We start from the raw sequence: 22,366 nt of genomic DNA, 5'->3' as shown, positions 1-22,366 counted from the left end.
CATGTGAATACAGTGCTTGTTGCTAGTATGTGTTTGTGTGTGGTTTTGTTCTCAATAACGCACACGGCAACACAACAGAATGTTATATAAGCAACGTGCAACTTCAGGAGCAGCTGTACTCGTGTCTGCAGCGAACTACAAAAGGAAAATGGCTGAATTGCGCATGTGCGCAAATGCGTGAGTCCAAGGAGTGACGTCAGCTCGTCAGTCCAGCAGGGAGTTTTCCACAATGCCTATGTTAATCACTGCTAGTGGGTATGGTATACAAATTCTAGAAAAGACAAAAGGAGAGAGAAACTAACTATAAACCAATAACAATCCCATTAGTTCAAATTTATAACCCCTGTAAGGATACCTTATAACAAAGTGGTGACAAACTAGTCTACTCTTGCAATAGTTAACCTAGTATTATGTCATTTATAAATACACTGGCCCTAATTTGTGGCCTGTTTTGTGAGCCTGTTTTCTGGCACTCATTTTTAATCACGTCAACTTTAATCCATTTCCCCTCACAGGGGATCGCCCTTCCTCTGTCAAGGCTTAGCTTAGGATAGGTGAGAAACAGTACAACAGGCAGAATCCAGACAGCGTCACTTTTCCACTCTCCCTTGCCAGGTAAACCTCCCACCAATCTGCAGAGAGAAAGGTAAAGGATGAGTGCTCATGTTTTATTTCTCATTGTTGTATTTGTGTTTCTAGAGTAAAAGCCTTGAGTGTAGTGCCTTGAGTAGCCTCACAGTAGCAGCAGGATAGAGCAGCATAGGGGGCCATTGATCTGTGGAGGGATGATACTGTGCTTACAATGACCAACTGTTGGACTGTGTGGGCCTGTCAAAGCTCCTTGGTGAAGGAGAGGCAGGGCTCTCTGTGGACAATGAACCGCTACACCACCTTAAAGCAGCTGGGGGACGGCACGTATGGCAGCGTGCTCCTGGGAAAGAGCAACCACACTGGGGAGCTGGTGGCCATTAAGAGGTGAGCGTAGCTCCAGTAAATATGCTAGGGCTATACTGTATTGTTTTGTCTTGAAGCATTAAGCTGATTAAACCCTGAGAGACTGCTGCAAGGTGCTTCACGGCTCTAGACTCAAACATGTTGCATCCTTACATGGCTCACATGAAAAAAAGAAAAGGTTTGAGTCAAAAGTTTTGCTTTTGTGTGCATTATGTATCATATTTTAGAGTAGAAAAGCGGCTGGAATGACAAGATATAGGATTATTTTGAAGATCAACAGATGCACAGACACCTTTACTGTTGTTATTGTTAGTAGTAGTATTGTTACTATATATTGTCATAATGTCCTTATTTGCCTGTAGACCACATTTTAAGTATGAGCTGTTTAAGATCTTTGGCAAGAAATTAATAATAAATGTTTAAGAGGCTCCTTCAGGTACTGTTTGTAAATGTAAGGTTATAGTTCAAGCTGATAGGAGTGAAAGTACACCGCATAGTGTTGCTGGAGTATGGGAAGAAAAAAGAAGAATGGTTAAAACAGGTTAAGCATGTAAATATGTAGCATGTATTATACAATAGATTTTGATGAAGTGGTTTCCATTCATATTAAATGAAAATTTAAAATTACTACACGATAATAGAAACAAGAGTAAACCAGAGTCTTTGTATTATATCAATTCTAGGCATCTGATCCTTCAAATAAAAAACTTTTTTCCACTACATGTGGCTGCCAATGTAAAAGGTTGCTCAATGCTATCAAGTTCAAGTTACTTTATTTATACCCGAAGGTAGATTTTGTTTGCAGTAGAGTCACACATCATCACATTATCACACATCCTCACATTATCACACATCATCAAAAGAGTTCTTATCGGTCCAGAATAAGATAATACATAGGCCTACATAAAGATCGTATGTAAGATACGAGTAAAAACATTTAATACGAGTAAAAAAAGTAAAAGATTTTGTTTGCAGTAGACTCCTCATATACACATATAAAAGCAAAGGAGTAAAATAGTATACGTAAAAAAACAAAACAAGAGTAAACACTTGTGCAAAATATAGCTATAACTTATTCCTCAATGTAATGGCTGCAGGAAAAAAATTGTTTTTGTGTCTTTTTGTTTTACACCTGGGGATCATAAACCTACGCCCAGAGGGTAGAAGCTGGAACTCTGTGTGCAGTGAATGAGAACTGTCGTTTAAAATTGAACTAGTTATGCGCTGTACCTGTTTTGTGTACAGGGTCTCCACGTTAGGCTGTGGCTCACCAATCAGCCTGCTATCTTTATTAGCTAAAGTTACTTAGCTCAATATAACTGTTGAAATGCATAATATAGATACAAGCCTGATAATAACGAAAAGAGATGTGAGTTTTTAGAGGTCTGGGATGAGGTTAATTAAAAATGTCAACATAAACACTTATAGTCAAGCAAATCTGTTGTTGTTTTTTCAACAGGATGAAAAGGAAGTTTTACTCTTGGGATGAGTGTTTGAATCTGAGAGAGGTGAAGGTGAGAATCATTATAGTCAGACAATAAATCCCCACTAGTTGATACAGCAGCAGCCCAGGGGGCATCCTTACCAGATGCCCGAACCACCTCAACTGGCTCCTTTCGACGCGAAGGAGCAGTGGCTCTACTCCGAGCTCCTCACGGATGACTGAGCTTCTCACCCTATCTCTAAGGGAGACGCCAGCCACCCTCCTGAGGAAACCCATTTCGGCCGCTTGTACCCTGAATCTCGTTCTTTTGGTCATGACCCAGCCTTCATGACCATAGGTGAGGGTAGGAACGAAAACTGACCGGTAGATCGAGAGCTTTGCCTTCTGGCTCAGCTCTCTTTCCGCCCTACAACGGGCGATAGATTGAATGTAATACCGCACCTCGGCCTATTCTCCCGACCAATCTCCCCCCCATTGTCCCCTCACTCGCGAACAAAACCCCAAGGTACTTGAACTCCTTCACTTGGGGTAAGGACTCATTCCCTACCTGGAGTAGGCACTCCATCGGTTTCCTGCTGAGAACCATGGCCTCAGATTTAGAGGTGCTGATCCTCATCCCAGCCGCTTCACACTCGGCTGCGAACCGATCCAGTGAATGCTGAAGGTCACAGGCCGATGATGCCATCAGGACCACGTCATCTGCAAAGAGCAGCGATGAGATCCCCGGCTCACCGAACTGCAACCCCTCCCCACCCCGACTACGCCTTGATATCCTGTCCATATATATTACAAACAGGATTGGTGACAAAGCGCAGCCCTGGCGGAGGCCAACCCTCACCTGAAATGAGTCCGACTTACTGCCGAGAACCCGGACACAGCTCTCCCTTTGGTCGTACAGAGATTGGATGGCCCTGAAAAGAGACCCCCTCACCCCATACTCCCGCAGCACCTCCCACAGTATCTCCCGGGGGACCCGGTCATACGCCTTCTCCAGATCCACAAAACACATGTAGACCGGTTGGGCATACTCCCAGGCTCCCTCCAGGATCCTTGCGAGAGTGAAGAGCTGGTCCGTTGTTCCACGACCAGGATGGAATCCGCATTGTTCCTCTTCAACCAGAGGTTCGACTATCGGCCGAACCCTCCTTTCCAGCACCTTGGAGTAGACTTTACCAGGGAGGCTGAGAAGTGTGATACCCCTGTAATTGGCACACACCCTCTGGTCCCCCTTTTTAAAAAGGGGAACCACCACCCCAGTCTGCCACTCCTTTGGCACTGTTCCAGACTTCCACGCAATGTTGAAGAGACGTGTCAACCAGGACAGCCCCTCCACACCCAGAGCCTTGAGCATTTCTGGACGGATCTCATCAATCCCAGGGGCTTTGCCACTGTGGAGTTGTTTGACTACATCAGTGACTTCCGCCTGGGAAATCAACGACAATCCCCCGTCATCCTCCAGCTCTGCCTCTAACATAGAGGGCGTATTAGTCGGATTCAGGAGTTCCTCAAAGTGCTCCTTCCACCGCCCTATTACCTCCTCAGTTGAGGTCAACAGTGTCCCCTCCTTACTGTACACAGCTTGGATGGTTCCCCGCTTCCCCCTCCTGAGGTGGCAAACAGTTTTCCAGAAGCACTTTGGTGCCGACCGAAAGTCCTTCTCCATGTCTTTTCTCAAACTTCTCCCACCCCCGGCTTTGCCCTCTTTCACGGCAGAGGCTGCAGCCCTTTGGGCCCTTCGGTACCCTGCAACTGCCTCCGAGTCCTCTGGGATAACATATCCCGGAAAGACTCCTTCTTCAGTCGCGACTTTCCTGACCACCGGTGTCCACCATGGTGTTCGTGGGTTACCGCCCTTGAGGGCACCTAAGACCCTAAGACCACAGCTCCCTCCGCCGCGCTTCAGCAATGGAAACTTTGAACATTGTCCACTCAGGTTCAATGCCCCCAGCCTCCACAGGGATGCACGAAAAGCTCCGCGGAGGTGTGAGTTGAAAGTCTGTCGGACAGGGGCCTCCTCCAGACGTTCCCAATTTACCCGCACTACCCGTTTGGGCTTACCAGGTCTGTCCAGAGTCTTCCCCCACCCCCTGACCCAACTCACCACCAGATGGTGATCGGTTGACAGCTCTGCCCCTCTCTTCACCCGAGTGTCCAAAACATACGGCCTCAGATCAGATGAAAAGATTATAAAATCGATCATTGACCGTTGGCATAGGGTGCTCTGGTACCAAGTACACTTATGAGCATCCCTATGTTCGAACACGTAGGTTGTTCGTATAGACAATCCATGACTAGCACAGAAGTCCAACAACAAACAACCACTCTGGTTTAGATCAGGGAGGCCGTTCCTCCCAATCACGCCTCTCCAGGTGTCTCCATCATTGCCCACATGCGCGTTGAAGTCCCCCAGCAGAACAATGGAGTCCCCCACTGGAGCCCCATGCAGGACTCCACTCAAGGTCTCCAAGAAGGCCGAATACTCCGAACTCCTGTTTGGTGCATATGCACAAACAGTCAGAGTTTTCCCCCCCACCACCGCGCGGCTTAGAGGGAAAGAGAGAGACCCTTCTCGTCCCCGGGGGTAAACTCCAACGTGAAGCGGCACTCAGCCGGGGGCTTGTGAGTATCCCCACACCCGCCCGGCGCCTCACACCCTGGGCAACTCCGGAGAAGAAAAGAGTCCAACCCCTATCCAGGAGTACGGTTCCGGAACCGAGACTGTGCGTAGAGGTAAGCCCCACCAGATCTAACCGGTAGCGCTCCACCTCCCGCACCAGGTCCGCCTCCTTCCCCCACAGAGAGGTGACGTTCCACGTCCCCAGAGCCAGCGTCTGCTGCCCAGGTCTGGTCCGTCGAGGCCCCTGACCTTCACTGCCCCCCGTGTGGCAGCGCACCCGACCCCAGCGGTTCCTCCCACAGGTGGTGGGCCCATGGGCTGGAGAGATGGGGGCCACGTAGCTTTTTCAGGCTGTGCCCGACCGGGCTCTGTGGCAAACCCGGCCACCAGACGCTCGCTGACGAGCCCGCCATCTGGGCCTGGCTCCAGACGGGGGCCCCGGGCTTCCTCCGGGCAGGGTCACTTCACCTCTTCCTCGATTTTTCATAGGGTTTTTGAACCATTCTTTGTCTGGCCCCTCACCTGAGACCACTTTGCCTTGGGAGACCCTATCAGGAGCACAAAGCTCCAGACAACACAGCCCTCAGGTTCATAGGGACACACAAACCTCTCCACCACGATAAGGTGATGGTTCCCGGAGAGGAAAATGTTCTCCTGTCATTTTTAATTCTGTTGCTCTACATGATTCATTTCTCGATCTACTGAATAAGTGAATGACAAAGTGTTAAATTAATCCTACCTGAGACTGTGTATGAAAAGGAACTGACAATCAAACTATTGTTGGCATGTAATGTTTTTTGTACACCAGCCTTTTGGTAATGAGTGAAAAAGCTAATTCCAGGCAGTGTTGAGGCATTTGAGGTAATTTACTACTTACACAATAAGCTGATTCTTAATGACTATATTGTATTTCAGTCACTGAAGAAGCTGAACCATGCCAATGTGGTGAAACTGAAGGAAGTCATCAGAGAAAATGACTACCTGTACTTTGTCTTTGAGTATATGAAAGAAAACCTCTATCAGCTCATGAAAGAAAGGTAAGAACACATTAGGCACATGCAGGGGCAATTCCAGGATTTTTTTGAATGGGGTGGCACAGGGGGGAGGGGCAATAATCTGTCAAGGGGGGTCTTGGGGAGGGGGGGGGCAATAATCAGTCAAGGGGGTCTGGGGGAGGGGAACATTTGATCAAAATACAGTATTGAAAATCTGTAAAAACCTAATGTAATTCTGCTAAATAAAACACATCACATTCATTATTAATTTCACTTGTTTCATTTTAAACAAATTGTATATCCGAATACAATACATATTTTTTATAGGCTCAGTCTGCCACTTGTTTCAAAAACAAGTCCCGTGCTGGTTCCATGGTATCAGAATTTTAACATTTATTGGTCATGTGACAAGGGCTGGAAAGATTGGTAGAACAGGCAGCCAAGTGACAGTCCTCTGTTCCAATGGGGGCAATCATATTTCACCCTGTGCCCCCCTTCTAGCCCCGCCCCTGGACACATGCATTTATTTCAGTCTTTTACCAGCTGTGTACACACAGTTATTTTTGTGGTAAAATTCTGCAGCATGTTTTTTATTTATGTATTACCATTGGGAATGTGAGAATTATTTGCGTCAGATTGAGTCATCATGTGTCGGTCTTCGTTTTTGCAGAAACATGTTGTTCCCTGAGTCAGTCGTCAGAAACATGACATTTCAGATATTACAGGGACTGTCCTTTATACATGAACATGGTAGGTGACTTCAGCAAGGCTTTTCAGTACTAACTGAAGAAAAACCGACTCTGCTGTCTTTTCTGTCTTATATAATGCTGTGTTATCAAGCTGTCAGCACGGTCCTAGAATATATAGTTTTGTAAAAAAGTAAACAAAAAAATCAACATATCTAAACTTGAAAAGTACATGAAAGCTGGACGGTTGATAAGACATCAGGCATCACAAGATTTTCTCCAGCCAAAAATGACTCACTTCTTCTGTGAGAAGAGGAGGTGTAAGTGGTACCAAAGCTTATCTGAACAGGTGTTTCTCTCTTCTATCAGCACATTTTTTGGTGCTAGTGGGTGCTAGTGTCATTCCCACTTTAATAAGGCATGTATGTTTGCAAAGTGTTTTTTTTTTCTTTATCTCCTCTTTCTTTCTTTTGTCTTTTACCACTTTTCTCTGCTGCCAGGGAAGATAAGATGTTTTCTGAAAATGAGATAAGGAACATTCTGTTCCAAGTATTGTCTGGCTTAGCATTTGTGCATAAGCATGGTAAGATACTTCTGTTGCCTTTGCTTTTCATTTCCAAGGCTTGGCTTGACTGTGCTTTCTCAGGTTAAAACATCTTTTTTATGATGTTTTAACTCTGTGTTTCAGATCTTTAAAAATTGGATCAAATTGTGATATGCATCAATAGTGTTGTGTCAATATTAAAAGTGGTAGTGGTTGTGATAGTGGTAGAAACTTAAAGGCAATAACTATTTTGTTTGAGAAAATAATGCAAATCTAGACACATGAAGCACATGTCTCATGTTTTTCAGGGTATTTCCATCGTGATATGAAACCGGAGAACTTGCTCTGCATGGGCCCAGAGCTGGTTAAGATTGCTGATTTTGGACTAGCCAGAGAAATCCGCTCGCAGCCACCTTACACTGATTATGTGTCCACAAGATGGTGAGACTAATTTCTCTACAAGATAATATCAGGGCAATGTACAAGTCTTTCCTGTAGATGATATACATAACAAGCTATGATGGATGTTGTTGATCTGCAGCCTGACCTGAATCAAACTTACAGTAACAACAGCTGTAATATCACTTAGCTTAACTGTATTTTGAGATTATTGGGGCTCAGTTGACTGGTATCCTCTAGTTATACTACATAATAACATTAATTTACTATGTCTGCTACTATCAACTTCAATGTTAATCTTATGTCATACTTACTATAAATGTAAATGTATTCATGCATTCAGCTTGTGGTGCAAACAGCAGTGAAGAATTTCATTTAGAAAAGTCAACAGCGAACTCTTGCGAACACCTTACTTTTGATAATCCAACAAGCTGTCAACAATTTCATTGGGAACATTTCTTCACAGAAAATAGTTCCAATTAAAACTGTTCACAGTGATGTCTGTAGATTATCCAGAGCAACCAGAATTTAGTTTCCAGAAAGAGATGCCACTGTTGAATTCTTTAAATTATATATATATATTCTGTTAGTATCATAAAGAAAAAATACCTTCACTAGTATTGGCAAATACTGTATCTCAGAGACAGACATCTTAAAAACTGGACAAACCAAACAAATACTATCTTCGTGGCTAGATACCATTATGGGTAGCTTAAGTGGGAAAATATGCTCTCAATAATCAATGCAGTAGCTCTCATTAGTTGCTAGTGAGAGACACAAACATGTATTCTGTGTAAGATAAGATGAAATAAGAACATTAGAGTAGAGTTAAATCACTGTATGCAAATGTTCCATAAATATCCTCTCATGTTGTTCTGACAGGTACCGAGCCCCAGAGGTTCTGCTAAAGTCTAACTCCTACAGCTCACCCATCGACATCTGGGCCGTGGGATGCATCATGGCGGAGCTCTATACACTCAGACCCCTGTTCCCTGGGAACAGCGAGGTAGATGAGATCTTTAAGATCTGTCAGGTGCTGGGAACGCTGAAGAAGGTGAACCATCACAACAAGGTGTCATATGTTGTGGTTCTGCTGACAACGGTCCTCTTCAGGGATTGCTCTGGTGCCGCAGGAAATTCTGCCGGATGCACGTCTATTCACCGATGTCTGTTTTTTTCCGCTTTCTTTGTGTTGGAATTTTAAACTCTGGTTGATTTATGAGGACTATGGTTAACTGCTCCTCAGATCTCTGCAGGGTAAATCCAGACAGCTAGCTAGACTATCTGTCCAATCTGAGTTTTCTGTTGCACGACTAAAACAACTTTTCAACGTACGCGTTCCACCAAAACAAATTCCTTCCCAAGGCTATTTTGCAGCGGCTCCGGGGAGAGCTTAGCACCGCCCATGATGATTGTGATTGGTTTAAAGAAATTCCAATAAACCAGAGCATGTTTTTCTTCCATCCCAGAATGCTGTGTGGACTAGCCAGACCCTCCTCTGCAGCGCAGTGAAGGAAGGTCTGGCAATGCGAGACTATCATGGATGTAACCAACCAGAATCTCTTAAATCATGACAGCCTCTCGGCTTGGGCCCTTGTCATTATATGATGCTAACATTATAAGCTATTTAATCTCATTTCTTTTCTTTTGTTGTGAAGGTTTTGTGACACATTTTTTTTCTCTTGTCTCTCACATTAGTCAGACTGGCCTGAGGGCTACAACCTGGCCACCTCAATGAATTTCCGCTTCCCAAAGTGCGTCCCCACCAGCCTCAGATCCCTGATCCCAAACGCCAGCAATGAGGCGATCACACTGATGAAAGACATGCTGCAGTGGGACCCTGACAAAAGACCAAGTGCTGCTCAGGTATATTTAAAACCCATTGAGTTTGAACATAGATTGGTTGGAATAAACATACAAAGATGACAGGTAAGACAACTGACTTATTTTGAGATAAGTCAGACTGTTGCAGAGTAACACAAGTGAATGCTTTTATCCTGAGCACCCTTGAGTACTCTGTGAGTGCATCTATTTTTAGGATGAGAGGCCCAAGTAGGAATCAATCAGCTTACCTTGGCTATAATACCAAACTTGACATCTGTGTGTACTATATGTGGGCAATGCACGTCCACTGACTTCATTAAAAGTGTGAGATACACACTGATCATTATGAAAGCTTTTGAACTACTGCTGAAGCTTGAAAATGACAAAAAACAAAAATGAGTTTCCAGTACTCTAAATATTTATGAATTTATTTTACTTTTCAGCTTTTATCACTATGAGAAATGTGCAGTGGTGGTTTGTCTCATTAGTCCTTTACAACAGTGTTTCTCAAATGGGGATACGTGTACCCCTAGGGGTACTTTGCAGGACTGCAGGGGTACGTGAGATATTTAACAAAATGTTTAATAGTTACAAGGCTATTGTCCAGAACATTGTTCCTCTTTATGTAGATTTTTTTTTTCCTACCAAAAGTGTGACATTTGTGTCACCTTCTTTGGACCTAATCTTGCCTTCCTTCCTATACTGTCCTGCTTTTTACAAGTTTCTTGCTTTTTTCTTCTTATGTCACTGTTTTTGAAGTTTTTGACTATTTTGACCTATTCTTGCCTTACTTCCTTCCTTCTTTCTACCATCTTTTTCCAAGTTTTTGTCTCTTTTTCTCATTAGCATATACATGCTTTTTTTTTATTACAAGGCTGTTGTTTAGTAAATCTATCGCTGACATCAATGTAGTACTGTTCCTGTTTATATACACTTTGTTTTCTACCGAAAATGATTAGCACTGGTCAGGGGGTACTTGGCTTAAAGAAACAATTCAAAAGGGGTACATTATTGAAAAAAGTTTGAGAACCACTGCTTTATAAGATATATCTTGCATTATATTCCATGTCCTATAAACAAGAACCCATTTCTATGTTCTTGTAAGCCTTATTATTTTTGCTATGGCTCCATTTTCTATGTATTGTTTAAAATGTTTCTGTATATTTTTCCCATTTTTAATATGTCGTTTACCTTGCAAGCTGTTCATTCGTTGAAAATCAAAATCTTGAGCTTAAACAAAAAATATTTGTACTGTTTGTGTTACAGGCTCTACGGTATCCATACTTCCATGTCGGCCAGGCACTCGGTGCTCCTCTGAAGTACTCAGAGCAGCACAAGGCTCAGGCAAAGATATCCGAGGCGGCTGCAGAAACAAAGCCTCTGTCCCTCTGTAGGACGGACATAGAGTCCGGCGAGCCAAGTAGGACACAGACCTGCAGCCAATCTCTCCACCAGCCCCTTCAGCAGATACTTTTACCTCAGGACAACATGGAGCAAAGCACAAAACAAGAAAGGTGTTCCACCACGCTGACAGAGGGGCAGCAGGAACCTCTCAGCCTGGTGAAAGACAGCTGGCAAGCTGTAAGTATCACTCAGCAACAGCTGCTAAATTTCAGAATGGGACCTTCTTGGGGCTTACAGAACTTTTTGTCTTTGTATGTTCATTTTAAAGCCTAAAGGAGCAGAGAACAGCATAACTGGAGTGAGGACAGGACGTCGACGGTGGGGCCAGACGTCTTTCAGGTCCGTGGACGGCTGGGACGATGGTGAGGACACAGACGCTGGAGTCTCCATCTCCAAAAAACCCACCATCAGCTCTCTGAAGGACAGGACACTGGAGGGACCTAGCTGTCGGTTAGAATTCTTCATTTTCATGTCGAAGATGTGTTTTCACCACAGTTGTGAAAAAATACAATATTAAGTTTGTGTCTAGATTGCCAGAGTCAAAGAACAACACAGGAGCAAAGCTGCAGAGCAACAGCGGGCTGAACAGAGCTTATTCCATCACCTCCTCTGCCAAGCAACACTACCTCCGCCAGTCCAGATATCTGCCTGGTGAGAAACAATTATCTACAGTATCACAAAAAAATTCACAAATCAACAGTTTCCTTGGCCTCTGAAAAACCTTTGATTTCTTCTGCCTCACCCAAGGAGTGTTACGTTTACATGTCTTTGTTTATTCATGTAGTTTCACAGTGAAGCCAAAAACTATACCCTAAACACTAAAACTAAAAAACACTAATAACACAGAAATTCTGAGAAAAATTAAGAAATGAATTATACAGTTATGGGATCTCTGCCTTAAACCAGTTTAAAAAAAGAGAAAAAGACCAACAGACAAAAATCCTTATCCAATCTGGGCAAATTGTTGTGATAGCTCAGTTACAGTGAGTTCATTCTAAACTGTTTTGTGCTTTTCAGGCATAAATCCAAAAAACAACTCCTCAGTGGGAGGCCAGGTTGTCAGCAGAAACCTTTGGGGCAGCTTGTGTTTAACCAGAGGACAGATGCTGGAGTTTATTCTAAATAAAGGTAAGAAAGACTTGAGGACACACGTGTAGCGCCAATAGCTGTTTAAAAGAGCAGGTCAGATCAGTTTTGCAGTTTAAAAGAATACAATGAATTAATAGATATGCTAGTAAGGGAATCAACCTTATTTTTGGTCGAGTATTAGCAACAAAATGTACTTAAAATATCAAAATACTCAGAATGCAGTGTCTACTGTCAGTGTTATACTATTATATTATTGTATCAGTATTGTAAAGTCTTAATATTAAAATAACTTTAGCTCCTAAATAAATAAAGTGAAGTAAAAAGTTTATATTTCGCTTTGAAATGTAATGAAGTAGAAGTATAAACCAGCATAAAATGGCAATACTCAAGTAAAGTGCCTCAAAATTGTATTTGAGTAAATGTACTTACTTAATGTACTTAGTTATTTTCCACCACTGAATCCTGGTGTAATATTTCTAATTCCCTCTGACATGTCCTGTCTGACATTTCAGCAGTGTAAAATGCCATTAATTATTTGAAAATACAATAATTTCACAAACAACTCTATTATGATTTACTGTTTTTTATCACTCCATCCCCGGGTAGGGAAGGCAAATATAACTGTAACTACAGCAGCTAATTACAGCATCAAACTGATAAAAACGTAAGTGTAACTTGCGACCAGTATTGATTTATTCTGTGCTGAAAAGAGGAAAGCAGTAATATTCATGAGTCACCCCAGGTGATATATATAACTCACCCGCCACACAAAAAGCATGTATTCATTTTCTCTACATGAGAGTATGAAGCAGCCAGACCTAAATTATACCTAACGTCCTTCCAAGATGTCGACTGGAAAAAAACACTTCAGATTTCCTGTTTTCTGGTGTTCTGTTTTCCTCCTCCGCTCACCCCTCCTCTTTTCTTTCCATATTGTGCTGTGGTTTCAGATAGATTTTGAGTACTTTATTAATCCCAGCAGGATGTTTTGGTTACAGCAGCTTAGAGCATTTAAGACAAAATAAAAAAGCAAAGAAATATACAATACTTATCAACAAGATACAATACTTATAAACAGTACCTTTAATAAAAAAAATTTTTTATACCATACATTAATACATGTGACGTAGACATAGTGCAAGTAGTGCAAAATGAAATGCTAATTATACTGTAAGGTTATAGTGCAGTTATGGCTCCGATCATTTAATTCTAAAGTGGATGAAAGGCGTATGGCTCAGTCTGTGGATCAGTGTTTAGTCCGTTAGGGGGAAGCGTGAGGCTTCACCTCCTCACCCCCCTGCCCTGACTCCTGACACAGAGGCGACTGGTTGTACAAGGAGATGGCAGCTGGCAGGAAGGTAGCGGCCCTTGTCGCCGCTTTTTTACCAGGAGGTCGTAAGGAGGATGTGAGGTGTGAGGGGACACAAGTCTTCCTAAAATAACAGATAAGCAGCCTCTAAAAGAAAAGAACCTGAAGGGCTTTGATCTTTCCAAAGGTCTCTCTCAAATTTAGGAGCGGTTCACAGAATTAGAGGTGGTATTTGTGACTTACGAGGATGTCTCTACCGATAATTGACGTTGTTGAAATCTCAAGATGAAGCAATTAAAAAGTAACGAAAAAGTAAAAGTAATGACATCAGTGGGGTGGTTTACATCACATTATTCATTGTCCTTTCCAGACTCCTTCATGAGCCACTCCAACTACCCAAACAACAAAACACACATGTCACCTTTACAGAAGACTGAAACAAGAGCCGCTAGACAGAGGATTACACTGGCACCTATAGGAGGCACCGCTGCTAGTGAGTCACAACAGGAGAACTTTTTTATTTTCTCAGACAGAATAATGGTTGAGTCAGACCTTTCTTGGCTCAGTGTTGCCTGGTACTAATCAAGCATAGATATATATGCTAATCAAGTTGGATGGTACAGGAAGCTACTGTTGTGTGTTTGGAGAGCAGTTTCTTCATGAGTACACTTCTTTAGCTTTATCTTCCATCATACTTTAACAAAAGCGCCCCCTGGAGTTCAAAATGAGTCAATGTCTTCCTTATAGATAGATATGTCTGAGAGGATTGTCACTGATGGGGTATTTCAAGGATTATTTTTACCAGTACTATCAGACCCTGGTAGTGTCATGTGTTTCAACCTGAATTTGTATCCACTTTCTCCTGTGAATCTTGTAGTTGATCTAAGAGTTGAGTCTAAAATAAAGTCATCCAAGAGCAAGACCTCCTCAAATGAAGGTAAAGATAAATCTGCCCCATGAGCACAAGAAATGCAGCTTTACGTCGCTTTCCGAGTTTAGCCTAAACACACTTTCATTCTCTCTCACGATGATTTCCCAGAATATGATGGGTGGAGGAGCAGATCTCTGAATCCTCAGAACCCTGGATCCAGCATTACAGGGAAGAACTCCTTTTCAAGGAGCACAAACATCCAGCCAGTGCACGGACGAGTAGACTGGACTGCCAAATACGGAGGCCACCAGTAGCACAGCAGTCCACTCTGCTCCACCAGTGACTCATGGGAAAAGTTCCCAATGCACTTTAGCCAGGAAATACAGACTTCAGAGGAGAAGTGTTTCTTGCTAGTCTGTTGTAACATTTGACATGCTCTTAAAAATTGTTCCATGTTGTACAAGTGTCCCATAACTTCTACGGTCAGTGTTTTTTTAATATAGTAGAAATTAAATAAAGTAGTTATTTCTTTATCAAAGTGGGTACATTTATTGTTTTACAGCAGCAGATACATTTACAAGCTAACATCACCTAACTGTAACTCTAACAAATGTACTTTATTTTCTTGTACCCTTTCCTCTAAAAAAGATATTTATATCACATTTTTTATACAGAACCAGATTGTATTAGAAAACCACATAAAGGGAATGTTTGTGAATGAAGAGTATGTGGGGAGCACAAATTAGATTTTTTTTATGTCAAAAATGTGTACATACAGAAAAGGTATATATAGATATTTTCATTTTTTCATTTATGTGGTTTCTTCTGCATTCCAGTGATGATTTTTACCAGCATTAGTCCACTGAAAAGAAACATTTATATCAGGATATGGTAAATAAAGGACTGAAAAGTAAATGTGTTCATTTCTGTTTGTCTCAGGTTTATGAAAGCAAATGTCTACAGTCCACGTGGTGCAGAATATTGTAAATGTTGTTTATGTTTACCTTGTTCAGCTTTGTTGTCCTTGTTTTTAGCCATATGTCTATTTCTGTTTATGTACTTTAAAAGCAACAATGAGCTGGAGTCAGATTTCTTGCATGTGTTCATACTTGGCCATTAAAGCTGATTCTGTTACTAAATGATTATACCAGAAACAGTCAGTGGGAAAGTCAAATCTGAAAAGAAGGAATTGTGTATTACCTTGCTAAAGTCATTAAACCAGCTGGCATGAACTTCCATGAGTTGAGAAATCTCAGTCCCATCACCACAGCCAGAGTTCCCGAGGTGCCTGCAGGGAAACATGTTGTTGCCGTGTGTTTGTGAAAGCTGCAGCTGGACTGTCACCGTTTAACAAACTTAACTTGCTTACCTAGTGAAAGCCAGACATTCTTGGAATTTTGAGATGCCAGATAAGCACCGGCTGCAGCCAGCAGGCCGAACAAGAGTCCTGCAGCCAGGGAGGCGACGCTGCCTGTGGAGGAAACACAGTTAGGTTTTATTTTGAAATCAACACTTGATTAAATTGAATGGATTGGTCCACCTCATTTATATTAAAAAATGCCTCTCAATATAATGCAATACAATTCAACAGTACCACTAACTTAAACCTCCTAAATTACCACAAACAACAACAAAAACTGAACATTAGAACTTTCAAGAAGGTAGGATTTATTGCAATGACTATTTTGATAACTGTTTGTCATTTTTCACGCTAAAACATGTCATGGTTCCAGCTTCACCAATGTGAAGATCAGCTCCTTTACATTGAAATTATTATTATTTTTCTATAATTTTGAATTCTAGGCTATTGGTACTATACAAGCCAAACAATCAATTGATTGATAAAACAAGAAAATAATCAGTAGATGAATCCATAATGAAAATAATCATTAGTTGCAGTCCTATACAAACTAGTTAATACATTATAGCTCCACCTCAACCAACAAACGCTGCAGCAGTAAAATCCTGCTTTTACATTAATCCATTTTATTTGTCATGTCATGTTAATGCATGAGTACTAATAATCAAAACATATATCAGTCACAGGGACATTTTTCTGTTAATACTTTTAAGTACAATTTCCTGATTATACCTAACGTTTACTAAATATTTTCAATGCAGGTCTTTTACTTGTAACAGAGTATTTTTTTTACAGTGTGGTATTAGTACTTTTACGGTTACCTAAGGATCTGACTCATAGACTGTATATAAAGAGAGCTGAATGCTTCCTCCACCACTGTATAGCTAGTTCTATCCATGGTTACGTCGCTGTGTTTCTCTTACCTGCTTTCACGTAACCTAGGATTCCTCCTGCTGACACCAGAGCAGCATAGCTGAACCCAACCCAGTCTACAGCCATGTTAGGAGGTTGGAGGAAATCACAGTTTATATGAGGAATCACCAACACTTTACAACTTGTTAACAGTTTAAACGGTTAATAATGGCGAAAAATAATATGCTAATTCTTTTTATAGTTAAATGTCACACCAGACGTACTAAAAATGATAAAAACATTTAGTCTTACCTGAATTTAAAGTTTAAGCTAGCACCTGTTTGGGACCTAGCAGCTTCCGAATGTTAGCGTTATGATTATGTCACTTCCGATGTCATTCAACAAAATACAAGTATGTGAAGATTGTTGATCATTTCGTAGTTACTCCGCGGCGATGTGGAGTTAGGTCTGGCAATCCGATACTATTTGTTAGTTAATAACTTATCGCTCTTCAATAGTGCCAAAGGACGAAAGTGGTGCCCCATAATCGACTCGTGACTATCTTGCCACAAAGACAGTAAATATATCCTTCGAAAAATGCAATCAGCATCTGTGCTTTACCACCTCCCAGTGGTAACCATGAGTAAAGGCGTGTTTGACAAGATAAAAAGCATTAAATGGATTATAAAACGTTTTTATTTTTGCCTCTCTCATTTTCCATTGTCTTTTTTTCTTCTTTTCAGTGTTGACAGCAAAATATATTCACAAACTCTGATCTTAAAAGCTGTACTTTATGACCTCCCTGTGGCAACCACAAACAGCACATGAATATGTGAACAAATAAGTCCAGACACAAGTCCATCAATAATAAAACAGATATTTTTTTCCATTTTATTTTCCACCGCCCTTTTTCTTTTTTTTGGGTTTACTCTCATCTTCTAGAACGACTTCTTCTGCTACAATTCGGACTCTTTTCTTCTTTGAAAGCTCCTGTACGAGTTCTGTGGACAGAAGGAAAAATATTTATTTATTTAGATTTTAGTGGGAGAAAGCTGAACCACCTACAATGCATCCCTATCAACATGGAAACTCAAAAAAAGACCAAAATCCCCAGCTTCAGTATACTAATATCTATAGCTCAAATCTTTTTCATAACTTGATGATGAAATGGAACAAAAGTCAGTGTTTGCAGGACAACTACGGTACCTTCAGATGTTGTTGCCTCAGATGCTGGTTCCTCAGCAGTCTGCTGCACTGATGATGGTTTCCATACAGCAAGGCAAGTCAGTCTGGCTGTTGTGTTCACTTCCCCAAGAAGAGTGGGAGACTCCAGCTCCTGTTGGACAACAGGAGTAAATTGCTAGATCAACCGCAGCTCGTCATTTCTGCCAATTTTTGCCAAACAGATTTGTTGATATCAAACTATATCATATGTCCTGTAACAGAATGTTGTTTTTTTTAGGTCTGACATTTATCTGAATATCTATACACTCAAATGTTTATAAATAAACACTAGAGACATGCCTCTTTTAGATTGAGTTTCCACATTTTGATGAATCCATCGTTTGAAGCCGTCACCAGCACGCAGTAATCCTCCATCACGAAACTGTCAACCGCTTTCACTCTGAAATCACAAAAGGATGTAGGTTTGTACACTATCTTTTTACCAATATGACATGAGATGTAAAATAAAACACTTGTCTGCGATCTGAAGATATTTTGTTATAAGTTAAAAAAAATGTGCAATAAAAATATATGCAAGTTTTGTGGTATTTTATTTTACAAAGCCTTTACTTTAAATACATACTACAAACACCTGCACCTAATAACTTTCAGATATACAGTACATGGTGGTGGATCTGTGAAGTAAAAAAAAAAAAAAAAAAAAAAACACTATGAATTTACCTAGTTTCATGAGCCTTAAACTCACACACCCATTTTTCTTTTCCCAGGTCACAAAACCTCACAATTTCATCGTCTCCTGCGACAGCCAGGATGGAGTTCTGAAAAACAAGCAGGATTACAACATCTATTTAAACTCATTGTCATGTTGATTATTATTATTGTCATATCTTGATGTAATAGCAGATACAAATCATCTTAACCACAACAATCTATTTATCACATATAGATGTCACTGTAAGTGCAAGTTTCTCAGAGTCATAGGGTGCTTCTCATGTCGCTCATTTGATAGCTCTCCGACTCCTCTGTCGAACCGGATGCTCCGTCCCTCCTCGGTGAAGGCCGTCTCAAAGCTCTTATTCCTGCCAGGAGGAGCAAGCATCGAAGAGGGATCACCGAGGAGCCATGAGCGAGGATACACAAGAGCAGCCTTCCCGGAAGCCGTGCAGCTGAAAGCGGTTGCTAACTCCGCCCATACAGCTGACGAATTCACGTGACGCTTCAGATGAAAAGGACGTTTCATCCCTCTAAAACACATTTCCTCGGTTCCTCTCTCCTCCCATGATTTCCCATGAGGAAGGGAGGCAAGTGGAGGACTCGAGGAGGCAATTTAAGAGACATGAGAAGCACCTGTAGTCAAGGAACTCACATTTAGGAACTTAACAGATGATATCCTCTTGGGGTTTGTGACTGTTCCTGTCACAGAGGCTGTCTCCAGGTCGTAAATGTTCACTTTGTCATTCACCACAGCCACATATTTATCCCCATCTGGAGACCATCTTACAATGTGTGCATCTAGGGAACAAAAGGGAACAAAAAAAGGTTGAAGTCTTTTCAAACATACTAATATTGCTAAAATAACTTTTTTAAGTTCTTAACTTCAGAATCCAAAAGGAGGCTTACTCTCTTTTATGTTTTTGATGAAGGCCGATCTTCCGTTAATTAGATTCCATGTTCTAAAATGATAAAAAGATCAAAACGGTCATTTTTTAATTTCCTGTTAAATTAATCGTCTGCCTCATGGACTGAATTTTACCTGAGAGTCTTATCTGTCCCAACTGAAAGAGCAAGTTTCCCAGACGGATGCACAGACAGCGATGTGACATGGCCACTGAGCAAAACAAGAGGATTAAGCAAGTTACTTTAACGCCAACAAAATACAACAATACCACAAACACAACCAGCTCAGTGCTTCGGCAGCATCTCTCTATGCGTGCTTACTGGTGAGCTTTGATGGATTTCAGACACTCCCACTTCTTTGTGCTCCACACACATATGAGTCCATCCTCTCCTCCGCTCAGTAGATGAGATGACCCATAAAACTCCAGGCAGGTGATGGTGCCTGTGCAATACAGAGAAGTTTGGGTCAGGTGTGCAGACCACAAAGCTAGTGTCTTTCATTTCTTTACAGTTTGACAAACAGTAAAAAGTAAACAAGGTAAATTCTTCAATGATATTTTATTATCCTTGTTCCACAGTAAAGAAAATGAATAAAGTCCATTAGGCTGTCTGGATAAATGTGCTGTAATCAGGCCCCAACTGTCTTTTAAACTACAAATCATGAGGCAAAAGCAGTTTAGCTACAATACCTATAGCCTACCACAAATGAGAAAAGCAGTCAGGAAAACCTGGCATGAAATAATGGGAGAGAGATTGTGACTTTAAAAAAATAAATTAAAAATAATTTTAAAAAAAAGTATCAAAAATGAAATTGGCATGTCAAGTTCACAAAAGAATGCAGCAGTTTTCTCAAGATCTCTAAATTATGTTTATTTTTTAAATAAGAAAGTAATCTTGTGTGGATTTCATTTTTTTTGTTTTCACAAGAAATTAAAAAATACTATTGTTTTTGTCCAAATCCTTTCTAACCATCCACATATCAGTCTCTACAGCATCCTTGGTATTTCCATGTAAAAGGTTATATGCCTTCACATGAACTTGACCACAGGCTAAAGACATCTTTAGGAAGGCCCCTATATCAAATAAGAAATCTTAGTGCCACAGCTACTTGGTCTACATTGTAGAATTGGTCAGTGTACATAATGATACTCACCATCATGATGCAGCAAAGCTCCGTGCTCAGTCTTCTTCTTCATGTCGTACAGCTGTATGGTCTCATCTTTGCTTCCTGTAACAACAAACCTCTCACTGGCTGCCGCAGCTGATATGGACGCTGTGTGCGCGTGATGTGTGAAGTTCGCCTGGGCTGTCCACTCCTGCATGACGAACAAAAAACGATTGGGAATGAATGGACTCTTTGCATTAACATAAGTACTGAAACGGGGAGAAAATACATGGAATCTAGGTTTCTGACAGTGCCAGTTAGTTAAAACAGGTTACACTATTCATCACCCGACGAAAAGCATGAAATCGTTGGTCCTAGTTACACACAGGTTGCCCTGTAGGACTACCCATCAATCCCAGTGACAGTTTAGTTTTCAAGTGACAGAGAGCAGAAAATACAACGCAGACCAGTCGGGACATTAACTTATACAACTTTACAAAAGAAAAAAAATAAGACAGACTTACTTCCCCATCAGTATTCACTCGGTAACCGAAGGCGATCTGCTCGTAGCTCCCAGCAATCAGCTCCAGTACAGCTGCCATGCTGCCACTTGTTGCTACAGAGTGCTAAGCTAGAAAGGTTAGCTTTCATTAAACGTCAGCTTTTTCTGTCGTCCCGTTTGACCAACAGCTAATTACAGATACTAACAGTCAAATCAGAAACGTACATGTGAAACACTGAGACAATAAACGACGTAAACAGCGTGGTGAAGCTATTTAAACATGACTATCTATTAGCTATTTTTGCCAAACCCATATCAAAACAACGTGTGCGGCTGTTGCGCTTGCGCAAAAGTCATCTTCCTTCCTTCTGGTAGTGGTTTTCAAAATAAAAGCAGGTGTTGTGTTGTGAATACGATTGAGTTTGACACCGCACTGGCACCGTGCACTTTTATATACTGTCTATGACCGTGCACCGTTGTGTTGCGGTTTCCGCGTTGAACGGTCAAAACTGGAGAGACAGCTAGCTCAAATAGTGGCATCGGCAGCTCGCAGTGGCATTTCCGGTGGTAGGTTGAGATGCCACGGCATCTGCCTCGGTTAGCAGTGGCATTTAAGGTGGTAGGTTGAGATGCCACGGCATCTGCCTCGGTTAGCAGTGGCATTTAAGGTGGTAGGTTGAGATGCCAACGATTTTTCCTGAGATGCCACGGCATCTTTAGCCGTTTATATCGTATTTCCGGTGGCAGCCTGAGATGCCACAAATTTACTCTGGCTCCTGCCGATGTTTGTGTGTTATTTCTCGTGGCATTGTAAGATGTCACGGCATCTGCCGATGTTTGTGTGTTATTTCTCGAATGTTGTGGTCGGGCTAAGTTCGGCTGGCATCCAGGCTATGATGCCTCGGCAGCTGCCGCTGTTTTTGTGGGTTGCCACCGTTTCACCGTAAGATGCCATGGCACATTTGACCAATTATGGGGTATAACGGTCGCAAACAAGGGCTGTGTCCGAAATCACCCACTAGGCTACGCATATAGGCTATATCATAGTTTATAAATATTAACAATTGCCAATATAAGACTTGATAGCATTTCCATGACCCTATTTGTGCAAAGGTTTCTTTGATTATTACGATATTTTATTTGTATTACAGTCTGTTATGTTGCAGTGCTGAGGATAGAAATTGGAGGTAGCCTATGTTTCTTTTAATTTAAAATGCAATGTAAAATTACAAAATACTTTACTCACTCAATTAAAAGGCTGCAGTTTAAAGCATGATTACATTAGGGGAACAATATTTAGGCTATTGGCCTACACTTGACAAAGCACCTGCCACTGTTGTGGCAGCTGTCCCTTTCGGTTTGTAAATGAAGAAAGATGTAACAGATGACCTGTCAAAATGATTGACTTCTAACCCTCAATATTTATAGCTTAGCCTATACTATGTGATATTTATATGTATATGTGCATCACTGGATTCTAATTTAAAACTATGTAAAAAGGTCTTGGTATGAATGACTAGACTGTATTTAGGAACAAAACTCTTTAATATAATACAACATCACTGTTCCTCAAATCTTGCAAAAAGTTTGTAAATTTTTTTTATCAACA

At 41.4% G+C, this 22,366-nt stretch overlaps 3 protein-coding genes across 9 annotated transcripts; 1 reads left to right on the top strand and 2 right to left on the bottom strand.

The window, feature by feature from the left end:
* The first annotated feature begins 515 nt into the window (after positions 1–515).
* On the top strand, positions 516–15,275 carry LOC120568161 (serine/threonine-protein kinase MAK-like). 6 transcript variants are annotated; one of them, XM_039815485.1, is made up of 15 exons: positions 516–615; positions 700–975; positions 2,414–2,468; positions 5,931–6,052; positions 7,197–7,279; positions 7,549–7,681; positions 8,522–8,693; positions 9,338–9,505; positions 10,730–11,044; positions 11,136–11,317; positions 11,397–11,518; positions 11,885–11,995; positions 13,636–13,758; positions 14,143–14,202; positions 14,305–15,275. In XM_039815485.1, exons 2-15 carry the CDS (start codon positions 803–805, stop codon positions 14,448–14,450), a joined length of 1,965 nt encoding a protein of 654 aa, XP_039671419.1. In that variant the 5' UTR covers positions 516–615; positions 700–802; the 3' UTR covers positions 14,451–15,275. The 6 variants fall into 6 exon arrangements, with proteins under 6 accessions (XP_039671419.1, XP_039671421.1, XP_039671420.1 ...); XM_039815487.1 differs by having other exon boundaries at positions 516–646; positions 838–975; XM_039815486.1 differs by lacking the exon at positions 516–615 and having other exon boundaries at positions 653–975; positions 8,522–8,645.
* LOC120568164 (transmembrane protein 14C-like) lies at positions 14,662–16,893 on the bottom strand. Of its 2 annotated transcripts, none has more exons than XM_039815492.1 (5): positions 16,661–16,893; positions 16,420–16,511; positions 15,506–15,607; positions 15,337–15,424; positions 14,662–14,998 (listed from the first exon to the last, which is right to left on the bottom strand). In XM_039815492.1, the coding sequence occupies exons 2-5, from the start codon at positions 16,493–16,495 to the stop codon at positions 14,944–14,946; spliced, it is 321 nt and encodes a 106-aa protein (XP_039671426.1). In that variant the 5' UTR covers positions 16,496–16,511; positions 16,661–16,893; the 3' UTR covers positions 14,662–14,943. The 2 variants fall into 2 exon arrangements, with proteins under 2 accessions (XP_039671426.1, XP_039671425.1); XM_039815491.1 differs by having other exon boundaries at positions 16,420–16,504.
* Positions 16,894–17,120: 227 nt separating this feature from the next.
* Positions 17,121–21,170, bottom strand: pak1ip1 (PAK1 interacting protein 1). The gene is made up of 10 exons (XM_039815490.1): positions 20,780–21,170; positions 20,304–20,466; positions 19,472–19,592; positions 19,287–19,361; positions 19,154–19,206; positions 18,900–19,045; positions 18,254–18,351; positions 17,873–17,972; positions 17,555–17,684; positions 17,121–17,349 (listed from the first exon to the last, which is right to left on the bottom strand). Exons 1-10 carry the CDS (start codon positions 20,855–20,857, stop codon positions 17,240–17,242), a joined length of 1,074 nt encoding a protein of 357 aa, XP_039671424.1. The 5' UTR covers positions 20,858–21,170; the 3' UTR covers positions 17,121–17,239.
* Between the last annotated feature and the right edge of the window lie 1,196 nt (positions 21,171–22,366).

The sequence above is a fragment of the Perca fluviatilis genome, chromosome 11, assembly GCF_010015445.1.
Source record: "Perca fluviatilis chromosome 11, GENO_Pfluv_1.0, whole genome shotgun sequence".
Classification (NCBI taxonomy): Eukaryota; Metazoa; Chordata; class Actinopteri; order Perciformes; family Percidae; genus Perca; species Perca fluviatilis.
The sequence above is the reverse complement of the archived record's forward strand: the minus strand, read 5'-3'. Positions and strand labels throughout refer to the sequence as shown.